At 39.1% G+C, this 18,308-nt stretch overlaps 2 protein-coding genes across 2 annotated transcripts in view; one reads left to right on the top strand and one right to left on the bottom strand.

Moving 5' to 3' along the window:
• Positions 1–18,308, top strand: part of ZDBF2 (zinc finger DBF-type containing 2) — a 338,913-nt gene that overhangs the window by 142,242 nt on the left and 178,363 nt on the right. The window lies entirely within an intron of this gene.
• Positions 13,058–18,308, bottom strand: part of INO80D (INO80 complex subunit D) — a 61,126-nt gene continuing 55,875 nt past the window's right edge. The window contains exons 10-11 of the mRNA XM_087706830.1: positions 17,424–17,581; positions 13,058–14,941 (exon numbers count right to left, since the gene is read on the bottom strand). Of these exons, the coding sequence (XP_087562956.1) occupies positions 13,767–14,941; positions 17,424–17,581 (1,333 nt within the window). The 3' untranslated portion in view covers positions 13,058–13,766. The remainder of the gene's footprint in view (positions 14,942–17,423; positions 17,582–18,308) is intronic.

Raw genomic sequence — 18,308 nt, 5'->3', positions numbered from 1 at the left:
AGAAGTCAATTTCTGGTTACCCCACACCTTTTACAACAACATACCTACAAGAGCTACCACTTTAATGACTATCCTCTCCCCACAACACATAACACAAATGGATCTGTTTCCCCCCCCCCCCCGCTCCCTCTACCCACCAACCTGGATAGTTACAGAAACAAATGTGTCTTTTAGGGCACACTTGATCATCTTGGATTTTTAATGGCACGGAGTCTCTTTTTCTAATCTTGGCCAAAGCCCAAGGGATCTGCTTTTGATTTATTATCAGAAACTGGGATGAAATATTACATTAATTTCCCAAACTTCCTGTATTGGTAAAGAACAAAAGTGCAGAATTATAATGTATTTGTATATCATAAAGTTACTTTACTAGTTCTTATTTTCATAGAATTTGGTGCTAATTTTTTCCCCCAAAAACAATATGGTTGCTGCTTACTGGCAGTCTTGTGTAGGGAAGATGATAAATCTCTCCTATTTATTTAATAAATGCTAGTCAAAGCCCAAGGATGTCAATTCAGCATCTTTTCAAAAACTACAAATTCAGCAATAATATTAATAAAACTGGAGATACTTCCTGTCTGGCAAGAAATGGGATGATTACAGGCTAAGAGCTTAAATAACAGAAACAGCATTAGCATCCCTATTCAAGAGATGACAGCTGAAAGTACCATTTTCCTTCTCAAGCTGCCAACTCTGCTGCAGTGTGATTTCATTAGAAATTCCTTACTGCGGGACGGTTTTCTCCGCCCTCTCCCATTTTGCAGAGAAGGCAGGATCTTGCCACATCCCATAACCCACCTAATTCGTATCATGAAGCTGCTGAAGCTGCATTGCACGCTTGCATAAAGTGTACCTATCCAGCCTCAGGAGAATATAGATCTGCATCCAGAATCTCACTATTCAGACAGCATTCATGTCATTCCATGATCATTTCTGATAATCTGCAGTTCGGTGGTTCAAATCTCACCGGCTCAAGGTCGACTCAGCCTTCCATCCTTCCGAGATGGGTGAAATGAAGACCCGGACTGTGCGGGCAAGTTGCTGACTCAATTTGCTAAAAAATTTGTAAACCGCTTAGAGAGGGCTGAAAGCCCTATGAAGCGGTATATAAGTCTAATAAATAAATTAATAAATAATCCAAAATCAGTTTGCTGTATATAACAAGCTCTGTCATGGCTGCCATTCTGCTAAGCTAGGCATCACAAGCTGTCAGCCTGACATCAGTAATTGGTAGAAGGAGCACTGAAGGATAGGGTGACAGGGACAAACCCAGAGGTGGGTTCCTACCAGTTCGCACCTATTCGGTAGAACCAGTTCGTCAAATCCACCGAACCGGTTAGAAGAGGTTCCACCAGTGGACCTGGAAAGCAGGCCACACCTACAGAAGAGCTTCCAAAAATTTTTGAAACCCACCACTGGTCCTTGGATATGATTATTCTACACTATCATGCTCCTATTTATAAAACTCAGTGCCTCTGTGAAAGGTAAGGATGACTACTGCGTTTGTGGTGCAATCAGAACATGGCGTGTGTTGAAGTTGTTTTAACGCAAACCAGATGCCTTTTAAAAAACAAGTTTACATCTTATTCTTATGCATGCCAGTGCTGTGTGTGATGTAATTTAAGGTGGTTCTGACAAGTGTCGTCGGCATCTTCATATCCGGTCACATGGGCGGCAAGCCACTCCCATCCGGTCACATGGGCGGCAAGCCACTCCCACAAAGGAGGCCACACCCACAGAGTAGGTTCGAACAATTTTTGAAACCCGCCAGTGGAGAAAACTCAAGAGGAAGTAAAACCGAGCAATACCGTCCTGTGGGAAACAAGTCACTTCAGTTTGGCACTAAGACCAGGAACATGGAAAAAAATATGAATCTGCTAAACTAAAAGCTAATAAGATATGACAGAAATGATACTACAGCATGCTGTGCTTTTATCAAAACAGTACTGTTGTTTGCTTTTATTTCTAAATCATATAGAAAAAGAGAATTTGGCCTCATGTTTATTTTGATGCATCAAGTTTAAATATTTCCCATCTCACCCACAGCGTCTGTTCATTACCTTATCTTCACCCCCAACTTCTGAAATAGAAATCAACAACAGAATATATAAATATTTCTATTATTTGTTCATATAGGCTTATTTATCTCACTAAAATATATTTAGTATTATTATAGTTTATTACATATGCCTCTTGCTTTAAGTAATCTCTTAATAGCTGTCATAGTTAATCAGTCTTGCATTATGAAACACTTAAGTACATAAAAGTTACCTATTTGTTGTTAAGATCTTCTCTTCACAGCCAGAAAATTGACTTTTGAAAGGGACAAAAATGTATGTTTTGAAAATTAGATAAATGGCTCTAGACCAGTGTTTCTCAACCTTGGCAACTTGAAGATGTCTGGACTTCAACTCCCAGAATTCCCCAGCCAGCATTCGCTGGCTGGGGAATTCTGGGAGTTGAAGTCCAGGCATCTTCAAGTTGCCAAGGTTGAGAAACACTGCTCTAGACAATATCATCATTTATGTAGGCTGTTTTGTATGGACAATATGCACACACCATGTGTTGCAATATAGAACAACATACCTTCAGATAATAATGTTATCCTAATTAAGTAACCCAAAGCTTCTTCACAGCAAGATTTATTAATACATCCAAAAGAAAGGGAAAAAATCATTTTCTCACACTATATACAGATAATACATACAGTGTTTTATACACATATTACATTTTTTACACAAGAATATACATAAAAATGTAAACTTCTCTATACAAAAAAACCTTAACCCAATTAAACAAGGACTAGATAACCAAAGGTGACCCCCCTCTTACAATTTTTGAGTCTTTTTTTTAAAAAAAAAAACCATAATACAATACATTCATTGAGAATATGAGGAAAATGTGGGCCTTTTGATTTAAAGGGAAACGACACGTATCAATCTCACGTCCGTGTGGGATGTTTGCCCTGAAATTTTCCAGCGGTAAATGTGTGAAAATGTGGTTTTTCTCTATGCATGCTGGAACGTACTGGGATGCAATTAATGTTCTTGATTGTCCCTACCCATGTTTATCATGAGATTGGATGTTGTAGTGGCTTTGCTCACATCCCGTTTTAAGCTTTAATTGTTAAAAAAGATTTCCTTTGCTTTTAAGACAATTATACTTGAAAGAAAAATGGAACCAGAGTGCTGAATCCTTGCCATTGTGCAATTACTCAGAAGGTCACAAATTAACACGAGCAAGCTGTACTTTCCACAATGCCTGGTTAAGCTTGGCTTTCCCGCTGTAGCCTCTTCCCTGTTTTACAAATAATTCTAGCAAATTCCGTGTTATGAAGCACATCTACTTTGCCTTTAAAATGACCCAAAATACCCACTTAGGCTTGAAGCAGGCTGTACATGATGACTGTTTTTGACTGGCATTCAATCCACTTGATGGCTTCCTCTTTTCCAACTGTCTAGTATTCTGGATTTGCTCAACCTACACATCTTTTATATTCTCAAATCCCCCACTTCTCCACATTCTGTACCTGAATGTAGTAATACAGTTCGGACACCCAACAAAGAGTTACATAAATGATATGTATTAAAAAAAAAAATTTCTCTTCCCAGCCCCCACCCTCTCCAATAAGTAACAAAAGTTTGAGAAATTATTTTGAAAACAGTAATTCCGAGTGAAGAACTTTCTCAATGAATTAAAAAAAAAAACGGTTCATTATGATAGAACAATGAGGCAATATTGTGTTTTTTTTATTTTCCTGCAGAGGGATCAAAATATGTACCTCCTCCTCCTCCTGACACCAGTGGTATCAAATGCACAGTGATGGAAGTGCGGCGACTGTAGGGAGGCGGTTTACAGAAAATGCAAACCTTTACAATTTTAATTTAAAAACAAGATTCAAAGGAAAAGGCAACACATTACAATCATTAGGATCCCACAGTTAGGAAAGAGGCACCTTCCCTATCTGGCATAGGGCACCATTTAATAAACGGATCTCTTTTTGCTAAAAGATAATTTCAAATGGCTTTTGAGTATTATAAATATTTTTCTTTCATTTATGACATATAACTGCAAATATGTGTGTGTGTGTGTATGTGTGTGTATGTATGTATATAGCTCTAGACAATATATATATATCCTCTATAGCTCTAGACAATATATATATATCCTATATAGCTCTAGACAATATATATATATATACACACACACACATATATCTACATGGGTGTGTATGTATGTATATAGCTCTAGACAATATATATATATCCTCTATAGCTCTAGTCAATATATATATATATCCTCTATAGCTCTAGACAATATATATATATATATATATACACACACACACATATATCTACATGGGTGTGTATGTATGTATATAGCTCTAGACAATATATATATCTCTATAGCTCTAGACAATATATATATATATATATATATATATATATATATATATATATATATATATATATATATATATATATATATATATATATATATATATATATACACACACACACACACACATATATCTATATCTATATCTATTTACTTATGCCCTGAAATAGTGTGTTATGTACATACGCAACCATATACAGAAATATTTAGCCCTACAACTATCGATTCTTGAATTGTTCATGGATGTTGAGGATATTATAGGGAAACAAAATTGATTTTATCATTTAGTACTATTGTTAAAATGGGGACATTTTGGATTCTGAAGACCAAGCGTCCTACTGAGCTTAAATTTCAACGGAGTTTCTATATTTACTGAAGTATCTAGTTCTGCTAAGATTCCTAGGCTCAAAATTAACTCAGATCTGAAAGGATAGAGCAGTGTTTCTCAACCTTGGCAACTTGAAGATGTCCGGACTTCAACTCCCAGAATTCCCCAGCCAGCATTCGCTGGCTGGGGAATTCTGGGAGTTGAAGTCCGGACATCTTCAAGTTGCCAAGGTTGAGAAACACTGGGATAGAGATTATGAGAGAACACGCATCAAATGTTTCATCAGGCAGAAAGATGACTAGCCGTGCTCTAAAAGTTTTCATTCCCCACATCTCCTCCCCTATCTATGGCAAATTAACATTTTCAGCAATCAGATGAGACCCTCATTTTGCAGCTGATTGTGGGCATCAAGTCAACGAAGTGCAGGCTTCCTTCCTTTGGGTCACGTAAGCAAACCTCTGGCTGAATACAGATCCAATCGACTATGAAAAATGGATCTTTTTCAAAACAATTTTAATAGCAATTAAATTCCATGAAACATCCACTTTTCAGATTTTCTGAGAATCAGAAGACTGGGGATTTTAAGAACTAGGAATGTAAAGATCAAACAAAGATCTAGGGTTGGTCTGTCACATGTGGAAATGAAAATGACAAAAAAACAACAACAAATAAAGGGTTTCTGTTTTGGTATAATAAACAAGAAAGGAATTCGGAGTAAGTAACTGATCACCAGATAATCTATTTAAAAAAAGCTAGGGATGAGCATCAAGGAATGAATGGTTAACTCTGAGTGTACGAGCTCTGCTCCAGCCAGAAAAGGTTTGAACAAACTCTGGTAAATTATTAACTCCCCAAAGAGAGGTCCATTTTGACAAAAGAAAATTAGTTAAAAGTCCTCAAGTGAGAGGAAAGGGGCCAAAATCATACCGTAGAATCAAATTTTTTACTAGAATCAAAAGCCAACACACTAGAGCAGTGTTTCTCAACCTTGGTAACTTGAAGATGTCCGGACTTCAACTCCCAGCATTCCCCAGCCAGCATTCAAGTTACCAAGGTTGAGAAACACTGCACTAGAGGAATCTATGTTACCAAAAATATAACAAATAGCAAGCTAAATCATCAAAACTTCTCAGATGTAATGACAATTTTACCTTCCCACAGATTTTCCCCCCCAGACATGTACTCAATTAATACATTTTCCATGCCTGCCCTTGATGTATACTTAGCATATGGATACAAATATGCACATATTTTTAGACTGAGAAATCTCACATTAATGTTGCGTGTTGTACAAAGGGCAATTCCACATTCAGCAAAGTGTTGCCACATCTGATATATATCTCTCTGTACACATATACACGTAAGTCTATTCTTTTCCATAAATAAATTTAACTCTGGTACTTCCCATTTCCATTACTAATAGGAAGCAAAGACTATTAGCAACCCACAATTCCCCCTTCACACTGCATGCATATGTACAAAGAATGATTTCCCTAAAACATACTTGGGGGGAAAAAAGAAACAGTGAGGAAAACCAGCCAATTCTCTCTGTGTGTATTAATAAAGAAGCTGATTTATAAAATATATTTTGAAAGGCAAGCTTTTCTTCAAAAACAGTATGATGGGAATAGGTGCAACAAAATAAGTTAGGATGCTCAATGTAAATGACGTGGTTTTTATAGCAACACAACACAACACACAGCATTGAAGGCAGAGCTCCTTTGAATTTGGGTATTGCCGTTCATATATCATCCACATGAGAAAGGAAACAAACGAAAAATATTTTGGATTGATGTATTATCTACTCTGAAAGACTGGTGCAGATACCCTGCTAACCAAAATTAGCAAAACCTGAAAATGCACTGCCTCTCCCAACTTTTCCACACTGCAGAGCAAGAGACCCTTCTCCAAATTCCTTTGTACTGCCATCCCAATTAGAAAAATCCCCAAAGAAGTAATCAATTACTTCTTTGTTGTGTAGGTTTTCAATCTTCCAATGGAGGTTGGGGACCAAAGGAATTGGTCACTATTAAGTCCCGCAGGTAAGATGGGATATGATGGGAGACAGCGATTTGACTTTACCCACTCTTGAATTTTTAATAACGCAAAGAAATGCTTAGCTTCTTTCCGAGCATTTCTGCTTTATTCATCTCCCCTCACTTTCTGTTACTACCCTGACTCTTGAGAAGTGAACGCCTTAGACGTTTGGTAAAAGCAAATTGCCAACAATAAATTTTGGAAATATGGTTTTTAATGTTTTCGGGGGAGGGGGTTGCAGACTGAAATGTCTATTTTCCTTCTTCTTTCGTCAGTTGTTGGGGTTTGCACAATCTATAATTTCACTTGATGCTCTAACTCAGCTGCTATTTGTGGTTAATAAGGCTAATGAAAAGTGTCCTTAAATCAGAACCTGAAATGAGGCTTAAAATAAGCTCAAATCTTTTTCAAGAGGAATATCTGGATCTAGATAAGTGGTCAATATTGGTGCTTAGTCAAAATGAAGGGGAGAGGTAGGTAATACGCTAAAGAAAGGAGAGTCAGAATTAAATTTGCACTGAGCCAAGAGAGAACAGAGCCATTCCTTTCAAAATACAAAGTGAACAGTAGCTAAAATAATTATCAAAGTGGGCCATCTTTGGGAGTAAAAAGCTGTATTGTTTCTATATAAAAGCAAGCGAACAAGATTTTCAAGCACCTGATCCCCTTCACAAGTACAGTATAGTGATGTGAAAAGCTAATATGAAGATAAGAAGTTGCACATTTAAAATAACAAACTAAGTATATTGTTCCAAAATCAGAGGCAGGAAATATTAAAACTGTTCTAAATTTTGCAAAGCTGATTCCTTACATTCAGTGTTACCTATCACCTGTAGAAAACCTTAAACTATCCTTAATCAGCATTCCATTAATGTATTATCTATTTATTTTACGTTAAAAGGCTTTCTTGGAAAATACAGCATTTTCTGTCATTTTAAGAGGGCTCAGTACAATTGGATTCTGAAGAGAGAAAATAAACGAGAAAACATGATAGTAGTGTTAGCCTTGAAACAAGCCAAAAACCCCATATGCTTATTCGCACAACGGAGAACATAAAATGAACTTTCAACCTACCAATCGCATTTCCACAATACATTCTATCATCTCCATTAGTGACCTTTTTTTTTTCTAGAAAAACAACATAAAATTGGTGACTCGCATACTATAGAAACATTCATATATCATATGTACAATTCCCTCAATGGGTATTTATACATATGGTCGTGTGTGTTCTGTGTATGTCGTATCGTAAATGCACCCAAGATATATGGGTTCTATTTATAAGTCACAATGGAAATTCCTTTTGTGATGAAGATCGAAAGAAAAAAACATGTTCAGACAACACACTGTGGGTTCTAGAACTGATGTGTTTCCATTTCTGAACATCCAACCTGCAGAGCAAACTGGTATGCATTTCACAATTTTCAGTTGCAAAAGCTCTGATTTTTTATTTCATTTTTGCACTGTAACTAAAACAACTCATCATCAGAGTTACAGAGATTATTGCAGAAAAAAAATCAGAGTTCCAAAAAAGGACAAGAAGAAGAAAGATGTTTGGCAATACAAGATAACACTTCCACTTTGTTTTATATTTTTATTTCTATATTTATACCTGTAAGATAGCACAGAATAATTCTACACCTTGTCACAGCAAACATCCAGTGTAAAAAGATGCTTCATTGGAGGGGAGTGGGGGGGGGATGTAGGTTTTTTTTAAAAAATGCATATAATTTTATAGCTAAAACACCTTTGTAACATAATCCGTTACAGTCAATAGCTTTCAGTATAAATAATTTATGAGGTGATGTTAAAGCATAAATTAATATACCTTTTGTTTTAATTTTTTTTAAAAAAAACTCAAAACCTGCACTAAGTATTCTGAACCCCCTTGGCATGAAAAAGGGGGAAAGCTTTAAGCTGAGCACGGCGGAGGAAAAGGTTTGTGTATGTTGGGCTTCAGCACCATTTCTAGAGGAGAATGATGCACATGCGCACGGACGCAAACAGTACACGCGTTAACATACAGAGAAACACACATCTCTTTTATGAGCTGCAAAAAATAAAACATGGCTTTTTCCTTCTAGTGCTCGCACCTGGATGATATTCGGTATTTCTGCAAAATTTACTTGCTTAAAAATACTTTTTAACCTGCTCTTATTTCTGTACGGAGTCCCTGAGACATTCCCCCAAACTGGTTAGTAATCAGCATCGCCGTTCGCAGAAACTGGTCCACAATCAACTCCATTCTCTCAAGAGAAACAGATAGTTTATTACACAAACTAATTGCCCACTTCCTCAAACTAGATCCATCCCCAGGTTTCTTTCTTTTTTTGCAAGTCAAGGGGTTATTTCAAGATAACTCAGCCCAGCCTATGGCACAAAGAAGTTGTGACACTTTTCTGGCAAGACAGATTTGGGAATACTACCACCCTATACATTTAATAATGGACCACCAGTCCTAGAAAGTAAAGACACACATTAGTTGTTCAAGCTCAACATACGAATCCAGTTCATATGTTTAGAGTGTGAAAAGGTGTATTACACATATAGGCCTGCACATTTATTGAGTTACGAGTGTAACAATTATTTTTTTCATTTTTTTTTTTTAGCCCTGAGTGTTTTTTCTCTCTCTCTTTCTCTCTCTGTCTCTCTCACATTTCAGGTTAAACTGGATACTACAAATGGGGTCCATAAATCTCAGATTCCCTACAGTGGAAATAATATATATATATATATATATATATATATTTCCACCTGCTGCCCTCCAGTGGCCATGCTGAGGAGGCTATACAATATTTTCTTTTGCTTTTCTAGAAATCCTATCACTTGGAGACGACTTGAAAGCTAAGTGGCACATAATACCAGAACAGCAGCGGGGAGAAAGAAGGGAAAGAAAGGCACCATTTATGCAAATCAATTTGCCACGGAAATAAATTAAGTTGTTTTTCGGTCACAAGCCTTGTTTTAGCTTTTTTTTCCAACATCGATGTACAAAAACTGTAGGATTTGTTTATCAGATAAGAACTGATCGTTAGGAGAAAGCCATTTTGGAATTTTTCTCATGAGCATCGTAATTCAGAGAAAGCATTATTTTCAAGCTATTTTCTTAAGATGCAAAATAATAATAATAATAATAATAATAATAATAATAATAATAATGCAAAATTGGTCCCTCCTCTTCCAAGGGTCATTTCTACTTTTCAGGGAAATGCCATTTGCTCTGTCGTATTATATCTGCCTTGACTACACATGAAATATATTCCGATTATGACACATATCGTATGACCGGATGCTAGTCCAGGCCCCCCTTAACAGAAAAACAAAAAGAAATTCATGAAAACAGGAAGTGTGTGAAATAAAAACAAAACCTGTGAATGAAACTTCCCAAGATTCAATTGGGAACTGCAAGTCTCCAGTGCAACATGAAAAAATTTATATTTGGTTGAAATACATTTGAAGACTTTCGACTGTTCTGAACTGTACAGGGGTTTTTTGTTTTTTTTGGCTGGAGGGGAGGGAGTTTCAAAAGGCAATAAACAAGAGCAAGGGGTAAGAATAAGAAAGAGGGATGAGGAGAAAGAAGAGCTGTTGCTGAATCCATTGTTATCAACAATGATAATTTCTTAAGGAATCAGAAACCCTAGTTTGAATTTCTGTTTTTAATTTACACTAAGTCAACCCTTGCCTATAACCTGCCCAAATATTCAGACTTCTCCCTTTATTGGGTTTAATCTTCCCATTAGATCATGGCTGATCACAGGTGGGGTGAGGTGGGGTGAGGTGGGGTGAGGCGGGGTAGATAAGCCTCCTCCCTTGTTTCTACTTCCCACCTGCAGGTTCCCAACACACCTTGGGAAACTTCCTTTTCCCCTTTGGGAAATATTTTTATTTACTTATTCATTTTAACTTTGGTTAATAGAAGCAGGCTAAGTTCAGCATCAACAAATAACCTTAGCTGCGGGGGGAAGAAGTTGTGGATGTTCAAAAACGGAAACAAAAACGGACTGGATTCATCCTCGCCCATGAACTGGGAAAGAATAGAAACGCAAACTTTGTATGTATGAGGAAAGGTGGGATCACTCATTGCTATCCTAATAGATAATACAATTGACCCCAACATAGCCCCCTCGGTTATATTCAGAACAATGATCATCAGGGGTCCCAGAACAGTGTTAGTTAGCTTTGTTTATTAAAGGCAGCGAGGATGGTAGGGAAAGAATTCAATGGGCCAATTTCCACCGACCACATTATGGCGTCGGATGCTGCTCTCCTTTTGACTTTTAAAAGCAACTTTTTAAGAGGATGATGTTGGGGGGGGGAAAGGTGTGCTGGAGACCCCCCCTTCATTGGATCCTGGCAATCCTGCTACATTTTCAGATATGGGGAAGAAGGCAACCAAACGGCATTGATCAGCGTTTTATCATACCCCCAAACAAGAGGAAATAATTTCACTTCTTCAGATTTTGTGAAAAGTAGGGGAGAAGGGGAATTAAACTTTGTTCAAAACACAAGGCCTGGAGGGGAGCGATTGCATTCTGAGAACTGTGCCTCGTGTCCCTATGCACTAAAATAAGGAAGGTTTGCTTCAGCGTGACCCGACAAAAGCGCGAACGTCATAAGCGCGCCGACAACACCGCGGCGCTAAAACTGCGATGTCAAAAGCGCGCCGACAACAGTGCGCCGACAGAAGCGCGATTTCATTTAAGGTAAGATTTACGGTTAGGTTTAGGGTTAGGTTTAGGGTTACGTTACAGTGCGCTTCTGTCGGCGCGCTTTTGTCGGCGCGCTTTAGGGCTAATTCGTCGCTCATTCGTCGGGCAGTTTTGTCACACTTTAGACACCGTGGTTTAGTCAGGCGCGCTTTTGTTGTGCGTGCATTTGTGGTGGAACCTTACTTCAGCTCCTTCATAGGACTCAAAAGATTTACATTACAAATGTATTTTTTTTATCACACTTAGATGTTTATTATACAAGTCAATTTCAATGCAGGGAAAGAGGGAAGAGTTCACAAAGTTCAAAGCACAAATGTGTTTTCAGCTATGTAATTATTATTTTTTTCAAGGGCAAACTCCTAACTCCCTGATCTTTTCAGAATAATAAGCAGCACAGCTTTTTTTTTTTAAGAAGGCAATAATTCTAATTATCAACAGGCAATTCCTGGGAAAAACTCTTTCCTCAAAAAGTTTGAGAGCAAAAGGATCTGTGTCAGATTTTACACGTGAGCACAAGAGAAAAGTGGATTCCAAATATGTTGTGGGAAATAGCTGATTCACTCTCAAAAGAAAAATCATAGCTTTCTGTTCCTAATCTAGAACCAATAAAAACAACATACTAAAGTGTGCTTTCTCTTCAATTTTTTTTTTAAAAATATATTATAAAATTAGATGCAATTATGTACAGTTTAAACCTTCGGCCAGAACATATAACAAAGGCTGTTCTTAAGAATGGCATGCCATTGTTTCCATGTCCCCCCCCCCCCCCCCCCAATGAAGGTAGGAGGAAACTCCAGATAGAAAGGATTATTTCCACTGAAAAGAATCTGAGTTCATGACAAGTAAAATGCATAATCTAATTTCATTTTTTGAAGAAGCAAAAATCAGAAATACAAAGTGTTAATAGCGTGGGGTAGAAGTAGGTATGAGGATGAATGTGATTGATAAATAGCATTTCATGGAAAAGGCAGCCTTATGCTGACAGATTCCTTACAATTGGATAGTTGCATGTTTTCAGCATCAAGAGCATGAAACACACAAACAGTTTGTTCTTAAAAACAATCCAACATTAGTGGAAAGCAATGATAAAAAGCAAAAGAATGCCTTGCTTAATTATTATTTTTTTAAAAACTTCAGCAGTGTAGAATGTTGGTTCTTTCCCATGCCTGATTTCCCAAAATATACCAACCTGTTTGTAAAATAGAAATGGAGTACAATTGAAGGTTCTCTACTGCTGTAGAAAATTTAAGGGGGTCTTAAATATCTCTAGCTGGCAATTATGATGCAAAATAATTCCACCAGTTCTAACGTATATAGATTTGATTGGGGGAGGGGGTGGGGAAACAAAACACAACAGAACAGAACAAAACAGATCCTCAATACTTGAGCTGGATTATGAGAAGATTGGGAGAAATTATGATGATGTAATACTAGAAAAGTACAATCGGATTTACTCAAACAATCTTCAATCTATTTAATAGACTCAAATGAATGAATATATATATATATATATATATATATATATATATATATATATATATATATATATATATATATATATATATATATATATATTCTCATTCAATCTTAGTATGAACAGTCACTAGTTTGAGGAGCCTCTTCAAGACAACAAAGAAAAGAATTGCCGTTTATCCATCTATATACTTACACACACAAACACACCTCTAAACTCACAGGTCAAGAACCCACTTGTTAAGCTGACAGAATTAACAACTGGATTACGGTCTTGTCTTAATTCTATAGTGCCCCGTTATCGAATTTAAAAGGCTGACTTTCATCCCACCCACACCTTCAAAAAATAAAGCAATTTCCTTCTCCTTCCCCAGATGCCAGCGGGACTGAGAGTCCAATCTGAACCTTAGGAACTTGCAATTTGTTTTATTTGAGGTATCTTCTCATTTCTGATTCTAAGGTCAATTACATACACCTTACACCTTCCTTTTGACTAAAATCAATGACATCCAGTATCTGTGCTGTATTCCCCCTAGCTGAGTATTAACTGGGTAAGTACAGCAACCTGCCAGAAATAGATGAGCACCAATACATGAACAGCACATAGGATAAATTAGAGCAGAGCTTAACGGGAAAACTCTGGTCTGTACTGAATCAGGACGTTTGCCCCTCTTTTTTTTTGTTTTAAATTAAAAAAAAAAAGTCTTTAAAAAGAAGGGGGGTGACAAAAACCAGGAAGAGAAAAAGGTGGTGGTGGAGGATGCAATGATGGTTATGTAAGGTACCCCAATCTGCCTGTCATTCGCAGGCAGACAAACTCAGCTGGAGGTGGTGAAGGGAGCCGATGCATTATTGGTACTTGTAGCTGTGGCACCTGTTACCGCGAAGCCAGTGGGAGGAGCTATGGAACTGTGGCTGGGCTGCAGGTCCTTGGGGATGCCGCTGTGGGAGCTTAGTTGGTGGCCAAAGGCGGCGCTGAACTGCGGGAGCTGCTGCTTAGGAGAAGTGGAGGCCATGAGTTCAGAAGAAGACGCAGCGCCCATGCCACTGAAACTGGTCTGCGGTAACCCCGGGAGCACGCTGGAGCTGTTGGGGGTCACGGTGGCGAAGGCCGGCTGGGTGGTCTCTGAGTGCGACGTGGTAGGCGGTGTGGACAGGGAAGTGGAGAGGAGGTGTCCATCGGCACCGAGCAGGTTACTAAAGGGGGAAGGGTCACCGAGGTTTACAGGGAGACTCCCCCAGTGAGTTCTGGGGTTCACCACCCCGCTGAGCGGCACCTCCAGTTGCGACGGGAGCAGATGCTGTGCTATGATGGGCATCTCAGTGGAGAAAGTAGCTGCCAAGTTATCGCTAGAATAAGAGGTGGAGCTGGGGGACCTTAGGTGGTCGCTGTAAGGTGATGGCACATGCTCACTGTCATAATGGCTTCCATGGGGTGAGGAGTGTGAATGGTCACTGCTGTATTGCTGTCGTGAGGTGATTAGGTCATCTGCCTTGCTTAGCAGCTGGGCAGGGTGTGGCCTCTGGGAGGCATGGCTGCCATCGTGAAGTCCTTGAAACTGTCCCGGGAAGGCTCTCTCCCCAAGCGCACTCTGGCTTATCAGAGTAGCCGAAGTAAGGCCAACGTTGGCTGGGGCAGAGAATTGCCCCTGAATCTGCCCTGCCAGGGGAGTAGACGGGTTGGATAAGGTAGCAGAATGGAGCAAGTTCTCGTCGAGATCCAGGCCAGAGAAATTGTCATCGTGCACTATGCGCCCATTCAGCAGCTCACCTAGATCTGCATTGACTTCTCGGCTCAAAGATTGGATTCCTGAAGATTCAGCACCTGGGGAAAACACCCCTATCCCTCTGTCTGATAGTTCCTGAACTGGTACGCCATCTGTTTGAGTGAGCACACCAATAGTACTCAGGCACTCAAGAGAAGTTACAGCCTGCAAGGCCCGTTCCAGTTCCTCTGCCTCTTCGGTGGTAGGGAGGAGGTCTCCATTTTTACCTTCGTCAAAACAAAAAGCCAAGAAATACAAAATTAGCCTCTCTCTTACATACACCTTGAGACAAGCTCGTAAGATATTTCATGTAGCGGAGATGTCAACCAATTGAGACAAGCTGTTAAGATATTTCATGTAGCAGAGATGTCAACCAGGGTTCTACCACAAAACCGCGGACGACAAAATCGCGGTCGAGGAAAGCGCGTATGTGACGTCATCACAGCGCGACGAAAAAGATCGAAAAAGATGGAAAAATGTAAAAATAAAGCTAAAACCTTCCCCTAACCCCCCCAAACCTAACCCTAAACCTAACCCTAAACCTAACCCTTAACCTAACCCTAAACCTAACCCTTAACCTAACCCTAAACCTAACCCTAAACCTAACCCTTAACGTAACGAAAAACCTAACGCTAACCCTTAACCTAACGCTAAACGTAACGCTAACGCTGTAACCCTAACCCTAACCCTTAACCTAACCCTAACCCTAACCCTTAACCTAACCCTTACCTTTATGTGAATCGGCTTGCTGTAATTTAATTTTTATTTCAATTTTTCGATCTTTTTCGTCGCGTTGTGATGACGTCACATACGCGATTTCGTCGACCGCGCTTTTGTGGAACGCGCTTTTGACGGGTCACGGTCAACCAGGTAACTCCCAAATCTCTGGCTTGCAAGAGAAGAACCTCCATGATTTACCAAATGAAAATATTATTTTTGGGTAAATAGGAAGCCAATCCAGATCAGAGTGTTAGTAGGCATTCCCCCCTCCCCCAAGTTCTCCAGTGTACAGCTGAAGAGAGAATGAGTGTCCCAAAGTCACCCAGTTGATTTCCATGCCATGGGGAAGACTAGAACTTGGGTTTTTGCAGCACCTTAACCAGAATATCATACTGGCTTTCCTTGTTAATAATAAGGATAGTTAATTCTCAGGATGCAGTATACACAAAACAGTTTTGCCAGATCTACTTAGACTAAGATTTTGACATCTAGAAGGATAAGAGAGAAAATACACTTGATTCTTGGTTATTTCAAAAACCATGCAATATTTATACTAATCCCTCATTTACTTATACGATTTATTACCTTTCAATTTTTTTTCCAATAATTATGCGTTGCAGCTAATATTAAATAAAATGTATGAAGTCCTAGAATAAAAATTAAGTAAGACACCAGAACAAAATATATGTAACATTACATTCAATGATATTTTAAAAGAAAATCTAGATTCCAATGTGACAACTAAAGTAATAGTTAAGTGCAGATTGTGATGTTGGTGTAAACCTCCTTGGGGAAGTAAACCAGGATTGAAAAAGCCTTTTTTACCTACTAGTGCTTGTCATCTTTCTGAAATGGGGGGAGATAAAAAGGAAGAACTTGGAGAAAGTTCTTATTACCATGGAAAGTACATGGGAGGGGAGAATGTGCTTCAAGGAAGAGAGTTTTCTGTAATAGCAAACTTGTAAGAGTCACAGAGGACAGTTGCAATTAGATTTTATTCAGAGCTGCATTTTGCTTGTAAGACTTTTTTTAAAAACTTAGCCTTCTTTACATTCATAAACTTCAACATTATCTAAATAACAAAATCAGCAACTGAACCTCGAACCTGGAAAGAAATGTAAAAATAAAAAGCTGCATAACATTAACATTGTCAAAATCCCTTTACGTATAGTACCTTATTAACAGTGGTGGGTTTCAAAAAATTTTGGAACCTACTCTGTGGGTGTGGCCTCCTTTGTGGGAGTGGCTTGCCAGCCATGTGACCTGGTGGGAGTGGCTTGCCGGCCATGTGTTTTTTTTCTTTCTTTCTTTCTTTCTTTCTTTCTTTCTTTCTTTCTTTCTTTCTTTCTCTCTTTCCTTCCTTTTTTCTCTATGTCCCTTTTTTCTTTTTTTCTTTCATCTCTCTCTCTCTTTCTTTCTTTTTTTCTTATTTATTTATTTATTTCTTCCTTTCTTTCTCTTTCTCTCTCTGTGTGAGTCTGTCTGTCTGTCTGTCTGTGTGTGTGTGTGTGTGGCAGTGGTGGGTTTCAAAAAATTTTGGAACCTCTTCTGTAGGTGTGGCCTGCTTTCCGGATCCACTGGTGAAACCTCTTCTAACCGGTTTGGAAGATTTGACGAACCGGTTCTACCGAACTGGTGCGAACTGGTAGGAACCCACCTCTGCTTATTAAAACTCTACATTTTAAAATGGGAAGAAAATATAGTGTGGTTTTGTGAGGCGGAAAAGACCAGTGTAGTAAACTCGCATCGCTTCAAAGCTGATTTCTTTCAGGTAGGGAACAATAACATCTATCTGACAGGCAACATTAGAACAAACCTTGGGCCATTTCCTTATTCCATTCCCATCCATCCTTCAGCAGTTTCGCCAATTTGATTTTGAAATCATGCAACTAGTTCCAAAAGGCCAAGTCACCCTTTTTATCTCACAACTCAGCTTTGAGTGGCACCTACTGTTAGCACTGAACGTCATGTCAAAACAGAAGGCGGTACCTTCAAAGAAATCAAAATCTTGCAAGTCATCAGGCAGTCGCGGTAGGACGTCAGAGAAGTCCTCCTGATTCAATTCCAGGTCATGTGGAATGTCTGTGATTTCATTGGCAATGTCATCTGGCAGCTCATCTGTACTCAGCTCTGGTGTGGAGGGACTCCTAAGATACAGGGAAGGAAGTCAAATGGTTTGGTGGAGAACCAGATCCAGTGCTGATCACCCAGCTAGGGTGAAACAGTCTGTTCCTCTTTTCAAATCTTTTAGCAATAGCAATAGCAATAGGAGTTAGACTTATATACCGCTTCATAGGGCTTTCAGCGGTTTACAAGCGGTTTACAAAGTCAGCATATCGCCCCCAACAATCCGGGTCCTCATTTCACCCACGTCGGAAGGATGGAAGGCTGAGTCAACCCTGAGCCGGTGAGATTTGAACTGCTGAACTGCAGATAACAGTCAGCTGAAGTGGCCTGCAGTACTGCACCCTAACCACTGCTGATGTGATCACCCAGCTAGGGTGAAACAGTCTGTTCCTCTTTTCAAATCTTTTAGCAATAGCAGTAGCAGTTAGACTTATATACCGCTTCATAGGGTTTTCAGCCCTCTCTAAGCGGTTTACAGAGTCAGCATATCACCCCCACAGTCTGGGTCCTCATTTCACCCACCTCGGAAGGATGGAAGGCTGAGTCAACCTTGAGCCGGTGAGATTTGAACTGCTGAACTGCAGATAACAGTCAGCTGAAGTGGCCTGCAGTACTGCACCCTAACCACTGCTGATGTGATCACCCAGCTAGGGTGAAACAGTCTGTTCCTCTTTTCAAATGTTTTAAACAATAGCAGTAGCAGTTAGACTTATATACCCCTTCATAGGGCTTTCAGCCCTCTCTAAG

This window comes from Thamnophis sirtalis, unplaced genomic scaffold, assembly GCF_051295495.1.
Source record: "Thamnophis sirtalis isolate CommonGarterSnake01/CBP01778 unplaced genomic scaffold, rThaSir2_p1.2 scaffold_1, whole genome shotgun sequence".
NCBI lineage: Eukaryota > Metazoa > Chordata > Lepidosauria > Squamata > Natricidae > Thamnophis > Thamnophis sirtalis.
This window is presented reverse-complemented; position numbering and strand designations above follow the sequence as displayed.